This window comes from Myiozetetes cayanensis, unplaced genomic scaffold, assembly GCF_022539395.1.
Source record: "Myiozetetes cayanensis isolate MyiCay16 unplaced genomic scaffold, myiCay2020 scf6-25, whole genome shotgun sequence".
NCBI lineage: Eukaryota > Metazoa > Chordata > Aves > Passeriformes > Tyrannidae > Myiozetetes > Myiozetetes cayanensis.
In genome coordinates, this window is record NW_026087853.1 from 35,603,739 (window position 1) to 35,624,820 (window position 21,082).

The following is a 21,082-nucleotide window of genomic DNA, read 5'->3' on the forward strand; positions in this document are numbered from 1 at the left end:
GAGAGCATGTACAATTAACAATAAAATCAAAACTTAGTATTGTGACACAGTGTTAGAAATACTGGCATAAAGCAGTTTACCTCCAGGACATTGAGCTTAATAATGCCATCTCCGTCTTTATCAAAGGCGTGGAATGCCCCTAAAACAAGGAAACAAAAATATATGGAGTACATTAAATTACTGTGTGTGTAAAGATGATTCCCAGACAGCAAACCAAATGGTGCTCCTGTTGTGATACGTGAACTTGCACGGATATTTACTTACATGGTCAGCAAGTGTTCCTGCTGTGTTTTTCCTTAGCTCGTTCAAGGAGAAACACAGAGTTTCTTTTGTGCCTGTATGAGACACCTGTAATATTTTCGATTCCCTAAGCACACATCTTTAATAATACCCTGCACAGGCACTAGTTCTTTGAAAAGCTTTGCAGAGAAGATGATGGGGCCCTGAGCAGCCCGGTCTAGTGCAAGGTGTCCCTGCCCACAGCAGGGGGGCTGGGACAAGATTGCCTTAAAGGTCTTTTTCAACCCAAGCCACTGCATGAACCCCTGATTCTGTGCCTGTGTCTGGGGGAGGAGGGGAGGTGGCGCAGCAGAACTGGGGCAGCCACTCACTGAACATGGCGTCCAGGCGCACGAAGCAGCAGATGAAGCTGTCAAAGTCAATGTTCATGTTCTTGTCTGCATAGCGCATGGTGATGATGTCGTAGAGCTGGTTGTTCAGCCGAAACCCTGCAGAGGAGCAAAAACAGGGCACAGGTGGATCGTGGCTGGGGGAAATGCTGGTCTGGGAGTGGTTTGGCCATAGGTGCTTCCCAGGCCCAGCTGAGGCTGGGGCTGGATGGTCCTGCTGCAGCTGCTAAACAAAATGAAGTGAAGCTAAAAGGAGCTTCACTGTGTGCAGCTGCTTTCTTAAAACAAGGGTAACATTTTGAAATTATGATTTGGGAGGGCCAGTAGCACGTGAGTTACCTCAGGCTGTAAGCATGAAAAGGAGAGCAGCAGACACCAAAGACTGCTGCTCAGCTGGGTCTGGTTGAGAGCAAATCAACAAAAACTGGGTGACAGAAGCACAGGAGGAAGTTTCTATGAAAACACAATTACACCACGGTAAAAAAATAGACAAGGGGTAACCCCTGGGTGTGGTGTGACTGAATTGTGGCACTGAATGCTGCAGCATGTGACCATGCCTCAAAAGGGTCTGTCACAATTTGGGTACAGCTGCTTCTTGGCTAAATGCAAGGTCATGCACGGCTTCTGTGCTGTAAGATCTGAAATGTTTACTGTAAAATGTCATCTTAGTTCTAAAGTCAGGGCATGAAGTATTTAAATACTTTCTTTTTTTTTACATTGACAACTTTCCTGGTGAGAATGGAAACCTGGGAAATAAAAATTACCCATATTTCTACTGCAGGAATCCAGATCCAGATTAGTTTTGTCTTTAGGACAGGATAATCACTGATGTTTTGTAAAGTACAAGGTAGCCATGTCTTTCTGTTCCTTGATGTGCCAAAATACTACTGAATACAAAGTGTCACTGTCATCATCTCATCTAATTTTATAATGATACTACGGATTTTCAGATTAAAGAGGTCATCTTGCTCTCTTAGAGACATGGTAAAGACATTTGCAGAGGGAGGCCAGTTCTCCAGGAGAAGCAGCTGTTTGGCTGGCAAGACATACAAGGCTTGCCATCTGGATATTTGAAAAGCTCTGTCAGTGGAAAAGAGTATTTTATAATTTCTCCAGGGTCTGGCTTTAAAAGGCAGCACTGTGTTTCTGATGTCACCCTGTGATACATCAAACAAAACAAGGGTTTGGACACCGTGCATTGATAAATACCTGCATCCTTGACTGCATTGCGCATCTCGTAGCTGTTAATGGTTCCTGAATGATCCGTGTCATAACGCTTGAAAATTTTCTGGGAAAAGAAAAAAATAAATACACAGTAGTAATAAAAACTTCTACTTCTCTTGTATGTAGCCACTGACTGGATATGGGATGTGTGCCTCAGGCACTTAGAATATGCCTTCTATTCCTGCTGCTGGGCAGCCTGGATTGTTAGCACAGAGCTCCTCTCAGCCACAAAGTAAAATAATTTAGATCCAATCTGTGGGAAGAAAAAAGCCCTCCCCTGGAGACTTTCCTTGTTTGACTTGAGTTTATGCTGTTAATCCTTTCTCCTGATTGTCCTAATTAAGTTATTTTTGAGGCCTGATTCTAGTTCCCATCATTCTCCTCCTTCAATTTGTAAGGCTCTGTGCTATTCCTAGGGGGGAAGTCTCTCCTCAAGTGCAGGAGCTTCAGAAAGTCAGGCTGTTTGCTTAGGCTGTGAAGTAGGATGAAGAGAGACATTACTTTTCATTTTAGAAGCTAATTCACAATATTCTTTTAGCCTTTCTTTTTGCTGTAGTGTATGTAGAGAGTTCTGTTTTTCCTACACAACGTTTGCACTGCAGAAGCTGTGAAGAAGAATGGTGTGAATACCAGCAATACCTGCCAGCTTTTAATCTTGTCCCAGAGATGTTGAAATTCATCAAAGTTTATCTTCCCGAGCCATCTGTCTGTGATGCAAATATTCAGGTAAAAAACCCACAATATTTTTTAAGATAAAATTAATTTTAAGTCTGCAACTACTGGTGAAGGGATGAATGTGAAACTGATTTTCATATCTCCTCAGCATTAAGAGCTGGCTGAGCTGTGTAGTAAAATATTTGTAACATTTTGGTTATTGTGTATAGCATATTGTTTCAGGAGTATGAAGTACTACTTGTACTTTGTGTAGAAGCAAACTCCAGCCTTGCTCCTGGAGCTATTATAAAAGTATATGAGTAGGATGTTTTAGTGGGCTCTTCTGAAATACCTCCAAATGTGAAGCTCACCCAATATTTTTTAAGACAACTGAGCTTTACCCTGAAGTGTAGCTCTTTTTGCCACACTTTCAAATGAACTGAGGACTAAGCAAAAGGTTGAGTAAAGCTATTTACAAAAATGTGTTTAGGCTCCAATCATTATGGCTCTGGCTTGTCGTTACAAGTTTGTTTTGGTTATTTTTGAATGTGCCTATGTCTCCCAAAATCATGTGTTATGTCAAACTGGAAAATGGAATGATGTTGTAGCAGAGGTAACCCCATGTGGCATGTTGTAGTGTGTTTTATTACACTTGTTCCAAGACAATTTCTATATGCATTGCACGTTGAGCGTACAGTAGAATATGTAATACATTATAAACTCAAGGAGAGAAATATAGTAAGTTTGTTGGCAAGAACTATAATTATGTTGGGTTTGTTTAAAAAAAAAAAATCATGCTTTAGTACATAAGCTGGCTAGTCCCTGATACCTAAGGAAGAGTATCATACTGCCTTATTTATTCTGTAGTTTTCGGTTTTGGAATACATTTCTTTGCCAACTACATTAATGTTGAGATGACTGGAATTAAAATGTAGCCCAACCAGGAATGCTGTGTTATCTGGCTACAGACTACAATGTTCTGTTTTGCTTTCCTGGCTTACTAAGTTGTGTGTGTTGGTGAGAAATAGTGGACTAGTGTGGTTTCAAGCACTCCTTTTTCACCAGAAAAGGATACATCCATTAATGCAATCATGCTGCGGCAGGATTCCAATTCAAAGCCTTCTGACCTTAGGTCCTTATCTGAAATAAATGATCCCAGATGAATATAGGTCATGCAAATTAGCAAGTGATTTTCCTCTCAGGTGCAACTCTAATCAGAGTAAAAGCCAAACCTATTTCCTTCATCCAGTAAGAAACGAGTGTAGAAAAATGTGAAAAGACTCTTAAGTAATGTTACTGCCTGTGAATTGGAGATATCTTTCTTGACTTGTTACATACAATAAAAACCTCTGGAAGACTCTAAACTGACTTCCAGGTTACTAAGCAAGTCCAGGGTCTGTAGGCTAAAGTTTTCTGAACAGGGAGAAAGGTCTGTCTCTCCATTAGAAATTTTTTAAAGGGAATTTGCAGACTGCTAGAAATGTTGTATTGTTCTGTGAGGTACTTCCAATGAACACTTGCTCATTTTTGAATTATCAGTACTTGATCACCTGTAGAGATCATCTCTGTGAAAAGTTCAGCTTGCTAAAGTCATGGATGCAATGTCCATGGAAGTGTAACTAGGAAATTTCTGAGTTTGAAAACATAAATAATTTTTAGAGTGAAACTCAGAGGTGGGGGGTTATGGTATAACACAGATTTTTTTTTTGTTGAGGGTTAGTAAAAAACATGCTCAAACTCACGTTTTTTTACGACGTTATTGAGAACATTCCTAAGTTCTTCAGCATTGATCTCCATGTCCTGATGGAAATGTGATGAGATATAATTGATTACAATGTTCTTTACTTATCAGATGGTTTTAGGGATGAATATGCTAAAAGTATGAAGTCTTTGGTCACTTTTCAGTATGGCACATACATGTTTCAAACTAGAGAGCGTTCTAGTTCATATAAACATTAGTCCAAATCTTTCTTGAGGCTGCAGTACAAGGTAGGTCTGAAGTTACCATATAATGCTTATCAAAGTACAACTAGAAGAATGAGCAGTAATTTCAGTGTATAAGACAAACAGTGAAATCCAAAAATCTTTGTATCCTACTTGCAGCGTATTGATTTATGCAGTTTTTTCATCTGTTTTTACCTTTAACTTTCCTTGTTAAGCATATACTGGAGGGCATTGCATTTCTACCTTGTTTATACTTGCTGTGCAAAATAGCATCTTGTAGTAGGGATAGAAGAAAAAGGCTGAATTTAAATGAGGCTCCCTCATACACAATGGGAATAGTTTATACCTACATATGAGAATAGCTGTATGGTTATGGAAAGTTTTATTTGATTTTACTTATCCTCAAATCTCAAAGAGAATTTAATGGAAGGAAATTCAAAGCAAATTTTAATATTCAGTGATTTGAATCCATGAAACAATTGATTTAGGTGCTGTTGTGGCTAGGCTGCTTTGGTGGCGGACAGGGATCGGTTGCATACTCACATCCCCTGCAATCTGTCGGAAAATATTCCTGAACTGTTTTTGCTCTTCACTCTCCTCATGACGTTTTGCTGAAGAACGCTGAAAAAAGCCAAGCAAAGAAGAGATACTTCCTTAACCCAGTGGGGAAGAGAAAGGGCCTGGAAGGCTCACTTGCCCTCACATGGGGCATCATCCTAGTGAATCTGGAGCCCTTTGGAGGAATGGGTTGTCCTCCTCTTCCTATCCCTATTTTTTGGTTAATTCTGTTAAAACTGTCAAGTACTTAGCTTCATCCCATTGTTCTCTTTTCACTGGCAGTTATCTTCTAATTTTTTCTTTCAAAACATTGCAAATGAGAAGTTTGGAGCAGAAGAGCCATATCATAGAATCACAGAATGGTTTGGGTTGGAAAGGGACCTTAAAGATTATCTAGTTCAAACCCCCCTGCCAAGGGCAGGGACACAATATCTGCCTTATTGCCACCCTGTAGGCTATAAACAACCAGATGAGAGCTCTCTATAGTGTGGGGGCCCGTTGCTGGAAGCATATAGCATGTGAGGCAGAAGAAAACAATGAACATGAAGCTTTCTCAGACACACGCAAAGGGCAAGCCAGAACTCTGAAGCTGAGACTAAGAAAGGAAAGAAGGAAATTATATGTAACAAAGGTAATTTCTTGGCTTAGTTCTTGTTTTTGTTTGTCTAAATGCAGAGGGAAATCCACATAAACCAGATGCAAGTTATGCTAAGATTTGATGAAAAGCTGTTTAGTATCTTAGGACACTTCTTTGACCCATTCCTGTGCTCTCCCCAGCCACTCTTTCATGCTAGCCAGACTAAGCCCTATTTCTCCCTTTGCTTTTTGCTGCAGAAACCTTTTTCTCATCTCTTTGTTTTTTTCACCATCTTTGCCAGCATCTTCATCTGCTCTCAGCTCCTTATTGCTGTTCGCTCTGTCGGAAACAAAGATGATAGGCTGGAAGAAGGAACAAAGCAAAAGAGAAATAGAAATTACACAAGAAGTAGTGGAAGGGAAAATATTTGGTGACAACCATTCCGTGGTAAAGTGCATGCAGCAACAGCTCCCACTCCTGAGCACATGATCAGAGAAGCCAGATCTCAGGATGAAAAAAAAAGAAAGAAAGAAAAAAAAAAAAGGTGGAGGAATCTCTGAAGTTACTGCTCTCCTCATGCTAAAAAAAGCTGCAAAAGTCTTTTTGCCAAATAGTGCAATTTCTGGTTTCTGGCTTTTCTTTTCAGAAAGCCAGTAACCATTTGAATGTATTTGGGTTTGTGGGGGTTTTTTCCATTTTTTTAAGCAAAATAAGCTTCCCAGATTCTCATCAGTTAAACTGATGAGCTTGCCCATCTCTTTGAAGGACAGTAATACTGAAAACAAACAGAATATGAATCTTATGCAGAAAAGGAGTTTTTGTGTAGGAGCTTGTTAGTTATGTGAAGCATGTTTTTTCTCTTTCATGTATTGATTCTTGAAGCACTCAGCTGTAAGCAGCCACGTACAATTGTCCTGGTTTAGTGCACTTAAAGCAAGAAAACTGCTAAAAGATGTGAATGTAGAGTACTCTAGAGTGTTAATTAAAATCAACCTGTATTCAGACTGAAATGTCTGATTACATTTTCAAGGTCCTAAATGTGTTGTGTAGAATCAAAAATAGAATCCTGGGCTTTGGTGAGCAGAAACTTCAGGAAAAGGGAGTAGCTGCATTAGGCAATAGAAAGCAAATTGTGAGGGCACAAGTCTGAAGAAGGGGTGCTTTTCACTAGCAAGGGGTTTCAGGGTGCCTCTGGAGGGGAGGGAAGGAAGGGCAGTTCGAGCAACACAGAGGATCAGGCTGATAAAGCTGAAAAGTTTCTGTTATCCTTTTACCACCTCTTTGAATGAGAGGGGTATATGATGCTAATGCTATTTTATTAGAATCCAGTGTAGGAAGACAAAATCTTTGCTGCATGCAAAGAGCCTCATATCCAGTGCCCTTCAATAACTAGATCAGGTTCCAGATGCAGAGGAATTACGATACCAAGGAACTCTGCTCCTGCTGCATGCATTGAGTGTGCTCTTTGCCTTGCTGGCACTTAGCACATTGTACAAGTACCTACCTTGCCCTTTTTCTTCTGTAGGAAAAGAGACAAAATCAAAAAGAGTTTGATCAGATTATGCAGAGCTGATGGTAAAGCTGTATTTTTTTTATCTTTCCCTTTCTCGTATTAATCTTTCCCATTCCTATATTCATACAAGTTTTACCATTTCCTATGTTCAGACAGCTTTCAAATCACCAAAAATGAGGGAACAGTCACCCACCAAGAAATGGCAGGACAGACATTGCAAAAACCATAGCAAAACCACGTCACATCTCATCTGGGGCTTTGTCCACTTGAATAAAATCTCTACTCTACCTTGAGCTCTGACTATTCCTTTTCTTTTCCCCAACTTCTGTGCTCACAGATCAATGCTATCTGAAGTGGCAATTCAATTTTGGTCTGACCAAATCAGAAAATAGTGTATACAAAGCAACTGTCAATAAAAGTATCTTGATGACAAAGGAGCTGTCATGTGGCTGCAAATGGTTTCCTGCTGCAGATTTCCCTAGATATGGTGCTCCTCCTCTCCCTACCCCTGTTCATACACGAAGGAGGACCAGGACAGTACTTACCAGTGGACGCTCTGCTTCAATCATGTTTTCAACCTCCCTAGTAGAAAGCAGAAAGTAAATAAATCAGAAAAGAGACTGTTCCCAGTGTTGCTTGTAGGTGGTTTGTAAGTAGCCACTTGAACTTTTTGAACAGCCAGTGGTGTGGGCTGGCTTCAAGCATTACATCTCCAGGCTCAAGCTGTAGCTTTTTCCCAGTTTAAGTTGCACATCCCAAACACCATTTCCAGGAGGGCAGCTGCTGCCTGATACACTCCTGTAAAGAGCCTTGATTACACTGAACTGGAAGTAAAACAGAAGTTTTTTGATCTTAGTTAATGGCTAATGGTTTGTTTACAAAGGACATCCTGCAACTAGTAAGCTTCTCCAAAGACAATTCAAAGCAGGTTCCTGTTAGACTATAAGGGAAGCTTGGGGAAATAAGTTTGTAGCTTAGAGTTTCTAATGAGGTTAAGAATATAAAAAGCAGGGTGCAGCAAACTGGTAACGTGACTTTAGAAAATAGCGAGCTGACCTCCACCTGCATGACCAGATAAATGGATGTGCAACTTACTCTGAAAGACTTCTTTTCTCTGAGAAGACCCTCAGGATGAATTCTCCCTCCTGGTGGGGTTCGTATGTAGATGGGATGATGACGTACTCACTGGGAGGTAACCGGAAGCGCTCAGAGATTTCTCGCATATTTATGTAGGTCTTACTTCTGGCTTTGGAGGCATTGTAGAGGAAAAAATCCTTCTGCAGGTGGTGCTTAGTACCATGCATCTGCAGAACAAACGAGTCAATTTGTCTTCAAGGAAGTCTTGCCCATTCCCCAGATGGCTTGCCATGTGGGCAGTACATGGCTGGGACAGGAAACAAAGGAAGCAGCAGCTTAGCAAGCAGGGAGCTGATGAGTGGTGATAGCTGGTGGCAGATACAGAGTCTGTCACCTTTAAGTTGCTACTGACTGAGTCAAGTTGGCTTCTGAGGGCTGCTCCAGGGCCCACCTGCAGAGTGTATGGCTGACTTCTGCTGTGTAGGCACTTTTATTTGACTGTTCTGTTGGATGCTGAGTTGTGTGTAACCAAAGTTCAGCTACTTTCCTGGGAGGGTGGTATGGCAAGGAATGGTGTATGCAAACTCTTATATGCAGAGTGGTAAAGTGAAGGTGCTTTCACTGGAAGCATGTCCTTGTCTGGACAAAACATGAATTCTGTATCTGCTAAACAAACATGACAATCAAACATTGCATTGGTTCAAATATGAAAATTAGGTTCAAGAATTGTGCGTTAAGAACGCTTGCAGGATATTTTCTGCAGAAATAACCATCTATAAGATAGTCAGTAAAGACAACATTCAGACTGTTATTTTCATGTTTTCCGGGTAACAGAGCCTTCAGTTGAGCTTGTTAGCAAAACTTGTGATGCCAATTATTCAGCTACTGTCAGGCTCATAAAAAATGTAGTCTGTGTACTTTTAATAAGCTTTCTTCAATGGCTGACAATACCATTAATTTTCTAAAGGAATTCTAAGACTATAGAGAAAACATTGTGACTGCAGTATATAGGACATTGGCTTTATTTTTAAGAGGAAATGGAAGTGGTTTAGGGTAGTTCTGCATGGAGTGCAGAGAGGCAAAATGCTCGCTGGCACTGCTTCCTGCAGCCCATGCTCACTGACTGACTGTGCAAGCAATGGGCAGATCTCCACAGAGTAGAAAAGAGCTGAGGAAGAGGTGCAAGTGAAAATGGGGTGCAAGTGAGAAAGAAGTAAAAATTACTCACAAAATGTTACTGATAAACACTCAAAGCAGAGAGGTTAGCAGTTCCACTGCTGTTACATCCCTGAAAACAAACTTGACTGGACAGTCTCCTGCTGACTTACAGAGAGGCACTACAGTAACACTAGCTGTGAATATACACCAAGATGTCAATCTGCCTCCATTCTGCGCATACCTCTTTGGGCACCTTAGGGAGAAACAAAGAAAAGAAACAGTCAGAGCTGCTGGGTGAGTCCTCTTGTTTATAGATCATACAGAAAGGCATTCACATAGATTTCTGGGGACATAGACAGTAATCAAAATACCCCTAGTTAGATAAGGAATTTCCCTCTTTCATTTTAGGTTTCTTGGAGTGTACATGAGATCAGCTAAGATCTGAACTAAATATGTTTGTGCAAGGGACAAACTGACCTTTTCATCAGGTCAGTAGTAGGGACAGGTTAATTGCTATGTATGAACCTTGGCTGTCTGTTTCCTTTTTTACACTCGCCTGCCAATAAAATGTTTAGTTTCAGAAAGGACGAAAGGAAGATTGAAGAATAAATGGGAAAGGGCATGTTAAAATCTGGCATCAGGTATAAGATATAGGCATATAGGCATAAGAGCCTATAAAGTATGTTACTTAATAGATGGGGTAAACCCTGAGGTTACTATGGTACAAAGAGTTACAAAGACTTGAATTTCCTTCCTTACTTCCAGGTTTTCCTTGACTTCCTTGCAAAGCAAAAATTGCAATTTTTGTAATAAGCCTGAATGATTCAGTGACTCTGTTGGTAAATGCATACTGTCAGGATTTGTGACCACAGTGTGACCAACAGGGCTGGTACCTCATAGATGGCAAAGCCAATGGTGTACAGGTTGGCTCCCAGCTTGCGCTCTTTCCTCCTGTTTTTCTGCATCAGTGCAACAAGGAAGCTGCAGATAACCTCTTCATCCTCAGGATCATCATCTTCCTCCAGGAGCTTCAAGCGATACTGGGGATTGGTCCAAAATGTATCTGTGAAATCCCACCAACAACCCCAAGAAAACAGGTTTCTAATGATACTCACAATCAAATAAAACTTTTAAGTTTCCTGCCTGTGGCTCCTGAGGGAAAGATTAAAAATGGGCTAAGACATGGATGGGTTTTTTTTACATGTTATGGCTTTTACTCAGTTCTAACAAAACTGCAAAGCAAAGGAGGGTATATGAAGAACTGTCATCTGATAAATTTCCAAAGCCCCTAAAACTATCGCTAATCTGCTACAGTGGATTTCCCAAGTGAAATCTGTTAAAGTGAAATTTATCTCTTTTACCTGGGGCACCGTGAAGTGTTGGAACAATGATTTATCTTCGTCAGGGTTGCCTTTTGGGCTCTTATGATGTTCTGTCACAACATAGTGACAGAAGATTTCCAGCTACCAGTTGCACGCCTTGTCCACTGAGGAAGCAAGGCTTTTTCTGTGGCCAAGTACTGATCAGGCTGTGATATGACTTAGCCTTTAGGATCTAACGTAGTCCCCATCAAAGAGGCTCTGTCTCTCAAAACCCTTTTCTCACCTGGATAATTGCGGCAACCTCCAGCTGAGCAGCCTCTCACCCAGCGCCCTTCATTGACTGATACAGTCCAGGTTTGGAATTTATCCTTTTCCAGGGTATCTGGTGTGAGGTTACAGATCTCAAGCTTTGTGAAGTGCCTCAAGAAATCTTGAAATGGCATCCTGTAGGAATTGAGGGGAAATTGAACCCAAATAAATTTACATGGTGGGCAGTTGTCTGAAAGACCCACCTGGAGGAGGGTGACCAACAGTACTGTCAGTATTCCGACAAGTTTGGAGTGCCATGTTTTCCAAATACTTTTGGTCTGCTGGTTGGTCAATTAACACAAGTATAGCTCCAAACTCAGGGAAACTGAGCTGAGAGGATGGTATGTAGGAAGGGTGATGGAGGGTTTGTGGAAGTATAGAATAATTAAACTGTGCTGGTGGCATTGAATAATCCCTGGTGGGAGAATGAGGGAATCACAGAGCAGGGCTTATTGGGAATATGAAGGGGAACAGGGATAACTGCAATGGTTTTGTAGTAATTTTAGCAGATTTGTAGTACTGCAATGTGATTCATTTCTCCTAGAGAAGCACAGGTTTTTGACTGATATTCTCACCAGAACTCCCCATCCTCCACAACCTTGTGCTGCAGGCGGATCTTTTCTGCTTCGTTAACAGAGTTCCACTCCTCTGACCTTCAAAGGAGTAAACAAGTTAAGCTGTGATTTGCTTTCATTATAAATACAGCTCTCATTAAAATTTCTACACTTCACTCTAAACATCATAGAGGGGAAAGACAAGAGTCACCTTGCTACATCCATATAATTTTTTAAATTGTGAGCTTTGCAACTGCTTGTTCTCAATGCAACACCCCTGTCCACATGCCCAAATAAAAAAAGCAATTTCTCTCTGCCTTCTCTTCAGTCTTCCTCTTAACAGCTCTCAAATATCTGCTGAACTGTGCCAATTTTATTTAGCTTGTAGGAAAAGGTGTTTCCAGACTATCATTGCTGAGGTAGCTATTGAAATACCTTTTAGTAAAATACACTGACATCTTGCTTCATTCAGTTCTTTCATAACTTAAAAGATTTTTCTATTGTCACATCTTGTTTTGAAAATAGACATTACTGAACTTGATAGACAGTAAAATCAGATTTAATGTGTCATTATGAAGGGCTCTCGCTTCATTTCCATTCTTAAAGCCCCTCTTAACACCTTGTTTAGGTACTCTTTTTTCAGCTTCAGCTAAGCACTCAACTAAAATCGACTTCAAAGTGCATGTGCCAAAATGACAACAAAAAAAATTTAGATACCTTATCTATGTTAGGGTCATGCACAAGCTCAAGAGCAAATAAAGCTGCAACTTTTTTTTCAAACCACATGAAGCTCCTTTTTACTCACTTGTCGCTCCAAGGTCCGTTCCATTCGACCTGTCCCCAGGGGTTTCTCAGCCGTACCAGACGCAATTTTTCCCCTTTAAATACTGTCTATTTGAAAAGAGAATGCAACAAGAATAGACTGAGAGGTTAAAAAAAAAAAATATTCTGCCTTTCAAATTGCTTACACCAGCTTCTCCAGTGATGGTGCTTTCCTGGGCCATAGCCCAGCCTGACCTGCTTGGTGAGTGCAGGAAGGCTGTAAGATCAGGAGGTGGCGGCTGTGACCACCTTTGCCCAAGCGGTGCAATATCCATTTCCCCAGAAAGCAAAAACTTAGATAGGTTTGTTTCTCCGTAAGGCATTCACTTATTTGAATATAATTTTTTTTTCCTTCGCTCATAATTTGTTTTGCTTTTTACGCCTCTCACAGCTTAGCTGACATGCACAGTGCTAGGCCAGTGCAGATTACAGCTCCCCACAGCTGGAGGAAAGGGACTGTACGTACCTCGTCCAGAGCTGTCACAGAGTAGGCATGACCTTTGACGAGCCCGCAAGACATCCGGGTTTCATACTGCATTGGCACTATGGTCTGTTGGACACAAGATAAAAACTTGTGGGAGTCATGCAAAGCTCAGTTGGCTGCTCTAAGGCAGATACTGCCACCTAGGGCTTTTGCAGGGAGGGTGACACTGTTCAGATGACAGGACCTTTTGGCTTATTCTCCTCTCTGTGTTTGTCAAGGTGGTCAAGCTTAGTGCCCATAGAATTCATGTTGTTGGTTAGAAAGCAATGAAGCGTGAACTACAAATGGAAAAAGTTAATATTGATTGGAAAGGACATTTTGTGGTTAATTTCCCTTTTCTGTAGACTATTGCTTTTTGCACTCAGAACGTGATAGTATATAGCATGCTTAATCAAAGTAATTAGATTTTCCTGTTAGTAGGACTATTTGGCCTTTTCTAGTATAGTATGTTCTTGTACAGCTCATTAAGGTTATTACATATGAACTGGAAACATCAGAGCAAATCAACATCTAGAATGCTTTCATCTTTACATGTGGCTATCTTATCACTATGACATTTAAACACCCTATTTAATACACTATTCCTACTAACTGACACTATTCTTTTACTTAATTTCCTGTGGAAGTGGCCACTTTATTCCATAACTTTTAAAATCCTCATGATTTAATTTTTTTTCCATCTGACATTCAGAAAGGGCATAGCAATGTGTTGCTCAGGCGTAAATACATTTGTTGTCTTAGTAATCAACTTTTAGTGTGTCTGATAGATTTTTACTTGCAAATCTCAGAATGCTGTTTATCTGGGAGATAGAGAGAGCAAGATGGCAGATGCACACAGGTTGCTGTACTTGTAGGAGAGATCACTGGTATCAGTTGGAGGGGAAGGCCCTACTACGCACACGTGGAACACGTGCAAAACGTCCCGCTCCTCTGTTGTGTCTGTTGCTGACACATGACTGCAAGGCCCTGCCAGTAACTCTGCCATCTCTTCTTTACACATGTGATGGCATGAGAAAGGCAGGGCTGGAAATAGAGGAAGAATTAGTAAGGTCACACAGATACCTTCTCAGCTTGCACAGGGAGGATCTCATCCAAATATTTCCTGGCTGTTGCAATTATTTTCCATTATTTCAGTTCTGCTTCTGTTTTTTTTTCTTTCCCTTGATCCTGTTTGCATACTTTTTATGCCTATAGCCTCAATTCTATTTCCTTTTTTCTTCATTTCTATCATGTTGGTGCCATCATTACTTGTCAGAACCCCTTTCTCTTCTTTCTGTTTGAGAACATTAACTTCTGATGTCCTGGATCACTTCTCAAAGAGCAGGCTTTATCTGCCTTTTTCCATCAAGAATCATGATTTTTTTTCTGGTAGTGGTTCAGGAATATGTAATAACCAGCAGCACAACAGCTTCTGGGGCAGCAAGTATAGAAAGAGTTTTGCAATCTTCTTTCAGTAGGCAGTCACTGGGGAGGAAGTTCTCCCCCCAGACTTGGGTGGTTTGGACAGCCATGCTTGCAAAACCAGATAGTCATACTGGGCTTTCCTGAAGAATTACAGCATTTCAGTTTTTTTAGGAAGAACTAAATATGGATGTGAAAAGAGGAAAAATCAGCTATTTCAGCTGTAAATTCAGAAGAAAGTTTGCACAACCAAAAATTTTAGGTGATGTAATTGTGGAGGATTTTTGTTTGGTTCCCCTCCGCCCCGCTCTAACGCAAGAGATGTAATTTCATTATCATGGAAATGCAGCTCCCTAAAGGGCAAGGTATGACAGAGAAGGAGAAGGACTCTACAGATTTGAAAGCTTCTAAGTTTCCTGATAAGGGATTTTTCTTAAATGGTTTTAACTTTTGCAAGATACTTAGGTATGCTGGAGTAACTTTGTATTCCATCACACATACAAAACTCAACATGTTTTCCCTCTTCCTTGTTGGGCATTTTAAATGAGGACTTTAATGGCAGTAATGTAAAAGGAGCATCCCTAAAGCATTCTCCTCCATTTGTGGGCAGAGCACTCAAAATAAGTTCACCAAGTGCTTTTGTGCCTGGAGTGAGAGTTGTGCAGAGCTTGCTTTTGGTCTCTTTCACATTCCATGCACTCTCAGGGATCTTGTTCTTTCTTTCATATTCTACACACAGGAGTCTTGTTCTATTCTAGTACTTTACATTTTTGTTCTCTTGCCCCTGTGCAAGAGGGGGACTTGATAAAATCCACGAATAATTTTCTTTTTCTGGAAATTATAAGTCATTGCCATGAGTCAACAGCCCTTTGCTTCATTATCAGTGAAGGCCTTTAATATCAGTCACTGTGTGTGAAAGCACTGAGGTCTTTTAACACATATGTCAAACGGACATTTCTTTAATGCTGGGACAATTCTGGGAAGCCACACAAGGTTTTAAAAGCATAGGTTATAAGTTTCTCTAACGGTTTGTAAATAAAAGCACTGTGAAGTCAACTGCTTAGAAGACATACGAACCCAGGCTGGCCTCTCATCTATCCCCTGGTAGTCTGCAGTGGAATGAGCCATCTGTGCGTTTTCTAGATTCTTCACCATGCGAGCAATGAGTTCCCCAATGTCGCTCCGAGGAGCTGATCCATAGGAAAAGCCCAGGTTATCCTGGCACAGAGAAGGGGAGAAAAGTATCATGCAGTAAGATGAGGCAGGGAGAGAGAAGAGAAAGGGTAGAAGAAAGATGAGTGGTAAAAGATAGCTCAGATTACTTCTCTTCTTCCTCATTATGTCCATACTTCTCTACAGTGGTCAATAGCAGCATTTGTTCTCCCACCTTTACTGCAACATCACATTTCATGAAGTGTTAATTTAGTAACTTTTAAAATTACCACAGTAAATCAAGGCAATCTGAGGCCACGTTGGCAATAAAAGGTTCATTTCCTAAGTATTTGCACACTTAGCATCTTTGACGTGAAGATTTGTGTCTTAACAGAGTTGCAGCGCTCCCTACTAATCTCATTTCACTCGGTGAGGGCACTGAGGGGGCAAGGGGTGCTGGTTTGGCTGATTTTCTATGTGGCCTAAACCAAGCAGTTCCAAAGATGGCATATATTTGGTTATGAATGGAGAGGTCCCTCTCCTCTACCGTTTCTTATGGCTTATCTGCAAAATTCATATGGACTCACATCAATGGAGCTGGCCATGAGGGATCCTCTGTCAATGGCATGTTTCATGATTTTATAAATATCTTTAGGGGCATCCTTTATTTCGTAGAACTCAGTGACCCCTCCAGTGAAGTCCTCCATGGCTTCGGTGGTGTTGCCTCCCTTCAAAGCTTCGTATGACCCATGGACTCTTAAAGAAAAGAAAAAGATTTTCTTTTACACAGATAGAGATACCTACCTATATATTTATATCTGTCTTGTGTGTGTAAAATTACAGCTGTTTGGTAACTCTCAAGTTAAAAGTTTTAAAGCATGCCACCTGCACAGATAGGTAAAAAAAAAAACACACTGAAAACCAAATGTAGATTTTTGAATGAGTAGCAAAACTTCCTAGAAATTATGCTTTAGCCCATCCCCAATTCTGAGGCATGAGAAGCTATGGAAAAAGGGATTTGTATGTTCAGAGCCTCTCTATGTGCTTGTTTTAAACACTGTGTGCAGTGGTTTAACCACCTCCCCAGCCTGAGCCTTTTGGGGGAGCCCGTCACAGTCATGCATTTTATTTTACTTTGCATAGGCCTTTTCCAGGAGGGCACTCCAGAATTCGTTGCGCTGGGAGGATTTGGTAAAGACCAGATGGTTGTTGTACGTGGGTAAGCGGTCATCGATGACGACGTCCACCCAGTCTCCATAGCGCCAGAACTGAATAAAGGCAAACAGAAAAACACCCTGGGTTGACTTAGTGCAGGGAGGGGGAGAGAAGGGAAATGTGAAGATCACTGCTTTGTAATGTGGCCAAAACTAATGGAAGGGAGGCAGCTGTACTGAATTCCCCTGGGCAATGCGTGCAGGACAGCGAGAGGTCCCTTAAGAGAATCAAGGGAAATGTGAAAAGCAGTCAATCTTTTTTGAATAAGTTCTTCGATAACTTGTTTTGGCAGATCAGCTGTTTGTGGGCCTAAAAATAGATGCTCTTGCCACCTACCCATGTGTCTGTGCTGGCTCTAGTGCTGCATCTGAAGAGTGAGGCAGGGCTGGGCACCTGTTCCTATTCCTTATGCACAGGACACAGCAATCTGCAAATGCCTCCTTGGTGGGTTAATGCTCCCTAATTACTTGTATGGGCTGGTCCTTCCGTGGCTGCTCTAATGGAAGCATTTGGCGTAAGGCAATTCAATCCCTTTTCCTCCCTGCTGTCACTCATGCTTCCAAAGAGAGGAGAAGCTAGAGGGAAGAGTGTGCCAAGAAGAGCTGAGCTCCGTCTTGGGTAAATACATCTGCTTACCACTAGACAGAGGGACTCACCTGGAAGTGAAAGATGCCAGCATAGTTTTGTATAAAGGACTGGTCATGAGGTATGACTCTACAGAGTAGTTTTTTATTCAGTGTCAGGCAAGCAATGGCAGCCAGAAACCAGCAGTTACCTGTAAACAAGCAGAAGCAGCAGAGAAAATGAAGGGACAGAGCAACAAGAATCAAAGGGAAAATCTGAGATACTGCAAAGTGACTTGTTAATTCTCAGTGGAGCATGATTCTCCACGTGCTCTGCAGTACTTTAGCACTTTATCTATTTGTGCTTTAGAAATGCTCATGGGCATTGTTCATGGCTGGGTACATACGTTACACAGATCACGTTCCCTGTAATTTAGGAAAAGCCTAAAATCTGATGAGCACTCTTACCTGTGTTAAGATTTCTCTGTCTCATGTAGCTGCCTGTCTGACTTCCTGCATTAATTCTCTTTTCAAGCTTAGGACAGAGACCAGCTGAGAGATAACTCACTTGCAGGTGGGGCTCCCTACTGCTGAGGTTTAGACTCATTTTCTGCTCTCAAGATAACCCATTGTTCCAATCATCATTCTATGGGGGTTTTTCTTGCTCTTTTCTTCTATTTGAAGTGTCTGCACTGTTGTAAACACTGTTCCCTTTAACACTTTTCAGTTCCTCCTCCAGACTCTTGTACAGTTTGCTGCCTCTGTGGGAGCTCTGGCAAAGTGGTTTTCTCCCATAGTACTTCTGTGTTCAGCAGAGGGGGACTCTACCCTAAACTAAAACTGAGTTGCTATTTTAAGAGAGGCTCTAGGGTAAGCTTGCCTGGGCAGTGTGAAAGAGAGAATTGTATGAGATAGTGAAAACTTAACCTGATTACAGGGAGTTGTAAAAGAAATATGAATCTGGTAGAGTGATAAGACATACAGAAATACATAATGTGGATATGTTTTGGAAAGCCAGCTCTCTATATATAGCAGTGCTATATGGTAACTCTTCTAAGTTATCTATTTCCCCTTATGAAGGATGGGGGTCCACTTTGACCAGGAGTTTTCTAAACTATCCAGTGTCCTGCAGATGTCAAAAAAGTAAACAATGCTATGAGTAGTTAGGGAAGGAATGGAAGACAAAAAAAAGAATATATTATGCATGTAAGTTCATTTGCATACACACATTGGCATCTGTGAAGTTCTGGTCACCTCAAAAAGAAAGGCAGTTTTAATTAAATTTAAAAAAGAAAAAGTACTGGGAAGGTGATGAGGACATATTAGGGTGTGTTAGCTTAGGAAAAAGATCACAGGAGGAGTTATAGAACCATGAAAGTCGTGGGAAAGCTGAGTGGGGAAGGACTTCACAAAGCGGTGCAGGTGAGCACTGCGTGCATGACTGCTGTAGAGGCATCACTTGTATCTAAGTAGTGCCTCTATATAACAAAGTATCTTTGAGCATCTGAGCTTAAAGTATTCAATATAGTGGTTGTTCATGAGTAAAATGCACATTTAGCTAAAGGCCTTTAGAAACTCCTATAAAGGAAATGACAGGACTAAATACCTGAAGAGATACAACAGTAATTGATTAGATTTTTCTCTCAGTCAAATAACTCCTCTTTATCTTTTATTCTTGTCTTAACTGTTTTTGTCCCTCCTCAAAGTCCAAAAGAAGGGCCAAATTTATGACATTAGTTAATGAAAAGCAAAACACCTTGCAAAGCATCTTTCACTGAAAGTTCTTGCCTAGACTGCTACTAAGCAGGTATCAATGATTGTCTATAGGAAGGAATCAGTAGCTGTGTAGTGGTGCACTGAGACAGAGGATTTCCAATATCATTGTGGAAGAAAAAGAAAATTATCTGAGAGCTAAACCACGCTGCAGACTTTTAGAAGTGCAGAGCTGAAGTAAGAATTTCATACCTAATTCTCCTTGGCAGATATCTGTTCTGTTGGCTCCACCGATAATAAACCGTGGATTCTCACAGATTTCCTGCAAAACAGAAACAGATGGATGAGCAGGAAAAGCATGCATTATGATGCCTGTTTAGCACAGAAATAAAGGCAGTGTTAGAACGTTTTCCTGTGGGATAGCTTGTGGATATCAAAATCTCTTGCACAGTTTTCATCTGCAGAGTTTCACTATGAAAATGTTTTGGAAACTGGATGTTCCAGACTTCAGACAGAGTTTTCTTCATGTACCTACAGGGTCTATTAACTAGCCTGGAGGGCCCCCTTTGTACAGGGTGCAAACACATTAAAATGAGAATAGGGAAAAATATTTTTTCTCCACAGTAATGAAAAAACCAAAACACTGGAAGAGACAGGAGAGAGGGTAGCTGGAAAAAAAATATCAGGGGACCAGCTTAAATTCTTTTAAAATGACTGCAGGTTTATGGTGTCCAATTTGCAGTAAATAATATGCTGGGGCATTAAAAGGGTTGAAGAATGCATTTCATCAGGAATGAACCCCAGTAGTACTCGTCCTGAAAAATTTCCCAGGACCAGATGTAATTACCAGAAATAACTAGTTGCTAGTTAAGAGATTTTATTCTTTTTCTTACGTTGAAGTATTTAATTGACAATGCTGCATTAAAAAATGTCTACAGATATTCTCTGTCTCTGAGGACAGGAAAGTCTTCTTTTGTCCTGCACATAGCAAAATGTATTGGATTTGTCAGTATTTATACTAGTACAGAATGGGTACAAGATGCTGTACAGGCATAAATAATTATGAAATTTCTGTGGGGAGGGAAGGACTATGTAGGAACTACCAGCAAATGAGGTGGGACTATTGCAAGGTTACAAAGCCCTTTTCTATACGGGACAAAGAACTGCAGAGTATAGGAAAACCAAGGGAAACCTCTCCTACAGATCAAAAAAAGCCCCTGCTTTATCCCATCTCTGATTCAAATACTTGGTATGGGGAAGAATAAAAAGACACAACTTTTGGCCCCATCTCTTATGAGTGTAAGGAAAGAAAGATATTGCAAGCTGAGGACCACTGCCCTGAGCAGCTGCAAACAGTGCAGAAGACGAAGTATAGTACAAGAACCGAATCTACTGAAAGATGTTGGAACTAGAGTGAGAAGGAGAAAGAAGAAAAAACTGCCATTTGCCTGTGTGGCAGCACAGGCAGCTGATGCTACCTCTGCAGTCCAAGGGTTTTTACTCATGTCATCAGGGTAGCCATGGCTTTTCCCAGACTCATGTTTCAGGTCTAGTAATTTCCTTTGGCTTAAGCCCACTTTTTTTCTGCTTCACAGTAATCAGCTTTGATGTAAATATTTAGATTAGTCATATAGCCAGATAGAGAGACCAACTTCCACGTCACTTCATTCTCCCCAAGGGAGAGAATGTAGGGATTGTCCTGTTATTTTGGGCCTTGGTCAGCTGTCCTGGGCTCCAGTTCTGTCAAGGCAGCTGTTTGAGATGCCTTCATGCTTTTCTCTGCCTTGCTGAAAATATTCTTCCTCACGTTGCTGTGAGATTCTGCTGAAACCAACTGTGAGATGCCAGGTTTCTGGTTTGCATTTTTTTCCAACTCTATTATTGTATTTTTTGGCTTGATCCTGCTCCTATTGTAACAAGTTCTGAAATACAGCATGCTGTGTTTTAGTTAAAAGTAGTCAGATGGTGCCTAGGTGTTTCCAAATATTAAATGTACAGTGATGATTGTTACTCAGGGCCATTTATTGCATCTTGGGGTCATGTGCTTTGTAGGATACAAAGGAATGCAAAGGAGGGAATCGTGCAACTGTCATACGGACTGGTTTAAGTTATGACAGAAATGCTTTTGTTTCATTTCTTTATGGTGGCCAGGTGTGTTTAGTTCACTGTGGGTATGATTTTAATAGTGTATTTCTTTAGCTGATCTCCAGGTG

At 40.9% G+C, this 21,082-nt stretch overlaps 2 protein-coding genes across 2 annotated transcripts in view; one reads left to right on the forward strand and one right to left on the reverse strand.

Annotated features, from left to right (window-relative positions):
• The window catches only part of CAPN3 (calpain 3), a 29,920-nt gene that overhangs the window by 2,674 nt on the left and 6,164 nt on the right, over positions 1–21,082 (reverse strand). The window contains 23 exon segments of the mRNA XM_050336296.1: positions 81–139; positions 612–728; positions 1,839–1,917; positions 2,493–2,551; positions 2,554–2,560; positions 3,583–3,647; positions 4,250–4,307; positions 4,995–5,072; positions 5,832–5,948; positions 7,091–7,105; positions 7,645–7,681; positions 8,195–8,403; positions 9,576–9,587; positions 10,228–10,397; positions 10,940–11,100; positions 11,541–11,618; positions 12,325–12,410; positions 12,808–12,891; positions 15,304–15,444; positions 15,966–16,134; positions 16,513–16,646; positions 17,250–17,368; positions 19,122–19,191. Coding sequence (XP_050192253.1) covers positions 81–139; positions 612–728; positions 1,839–1,917; positions 2,493–2,551; positions 2,554–2,560; positions 3,583–3,647; positions 4,250–4,307; positions 4,995–5,072; positions 5,832–5,948; positions 7,091–7,105; positions 7,645–7,681; positions 8,195–8,403; positions 9,576–9,587; positions 10,228–10,397; positions 10,940–11,100; positions 11,541–11,618; positions 12,325–12,410; positions 12,808–12,891; positions 15,304–15,444; positions 15,966–16,134; positions 16,513–16,646; positions 17,250–17,368; positions 19,122–19,191 — 2,124 coding nt within the window.
• TMEM87A (transmembrane protein 87A) overlaps positions 2,457–21,082 on the forward strand; it is a 76,268-nt gene continuing 57,642 nt past the window's right edge. Inside the window, exon 1 of the mRNA XM_050336290.1 lies at positions 2,457–2,579. Within this exon, the coding sequence (XP_050192247.1) occupies positions 2,520–2,579 (60 nt within the window). The 5' untranslated portion in view covers positions 2,457–2,519. The remainder of the gene's footprint in view (positions 2,580–21,082) is intronic.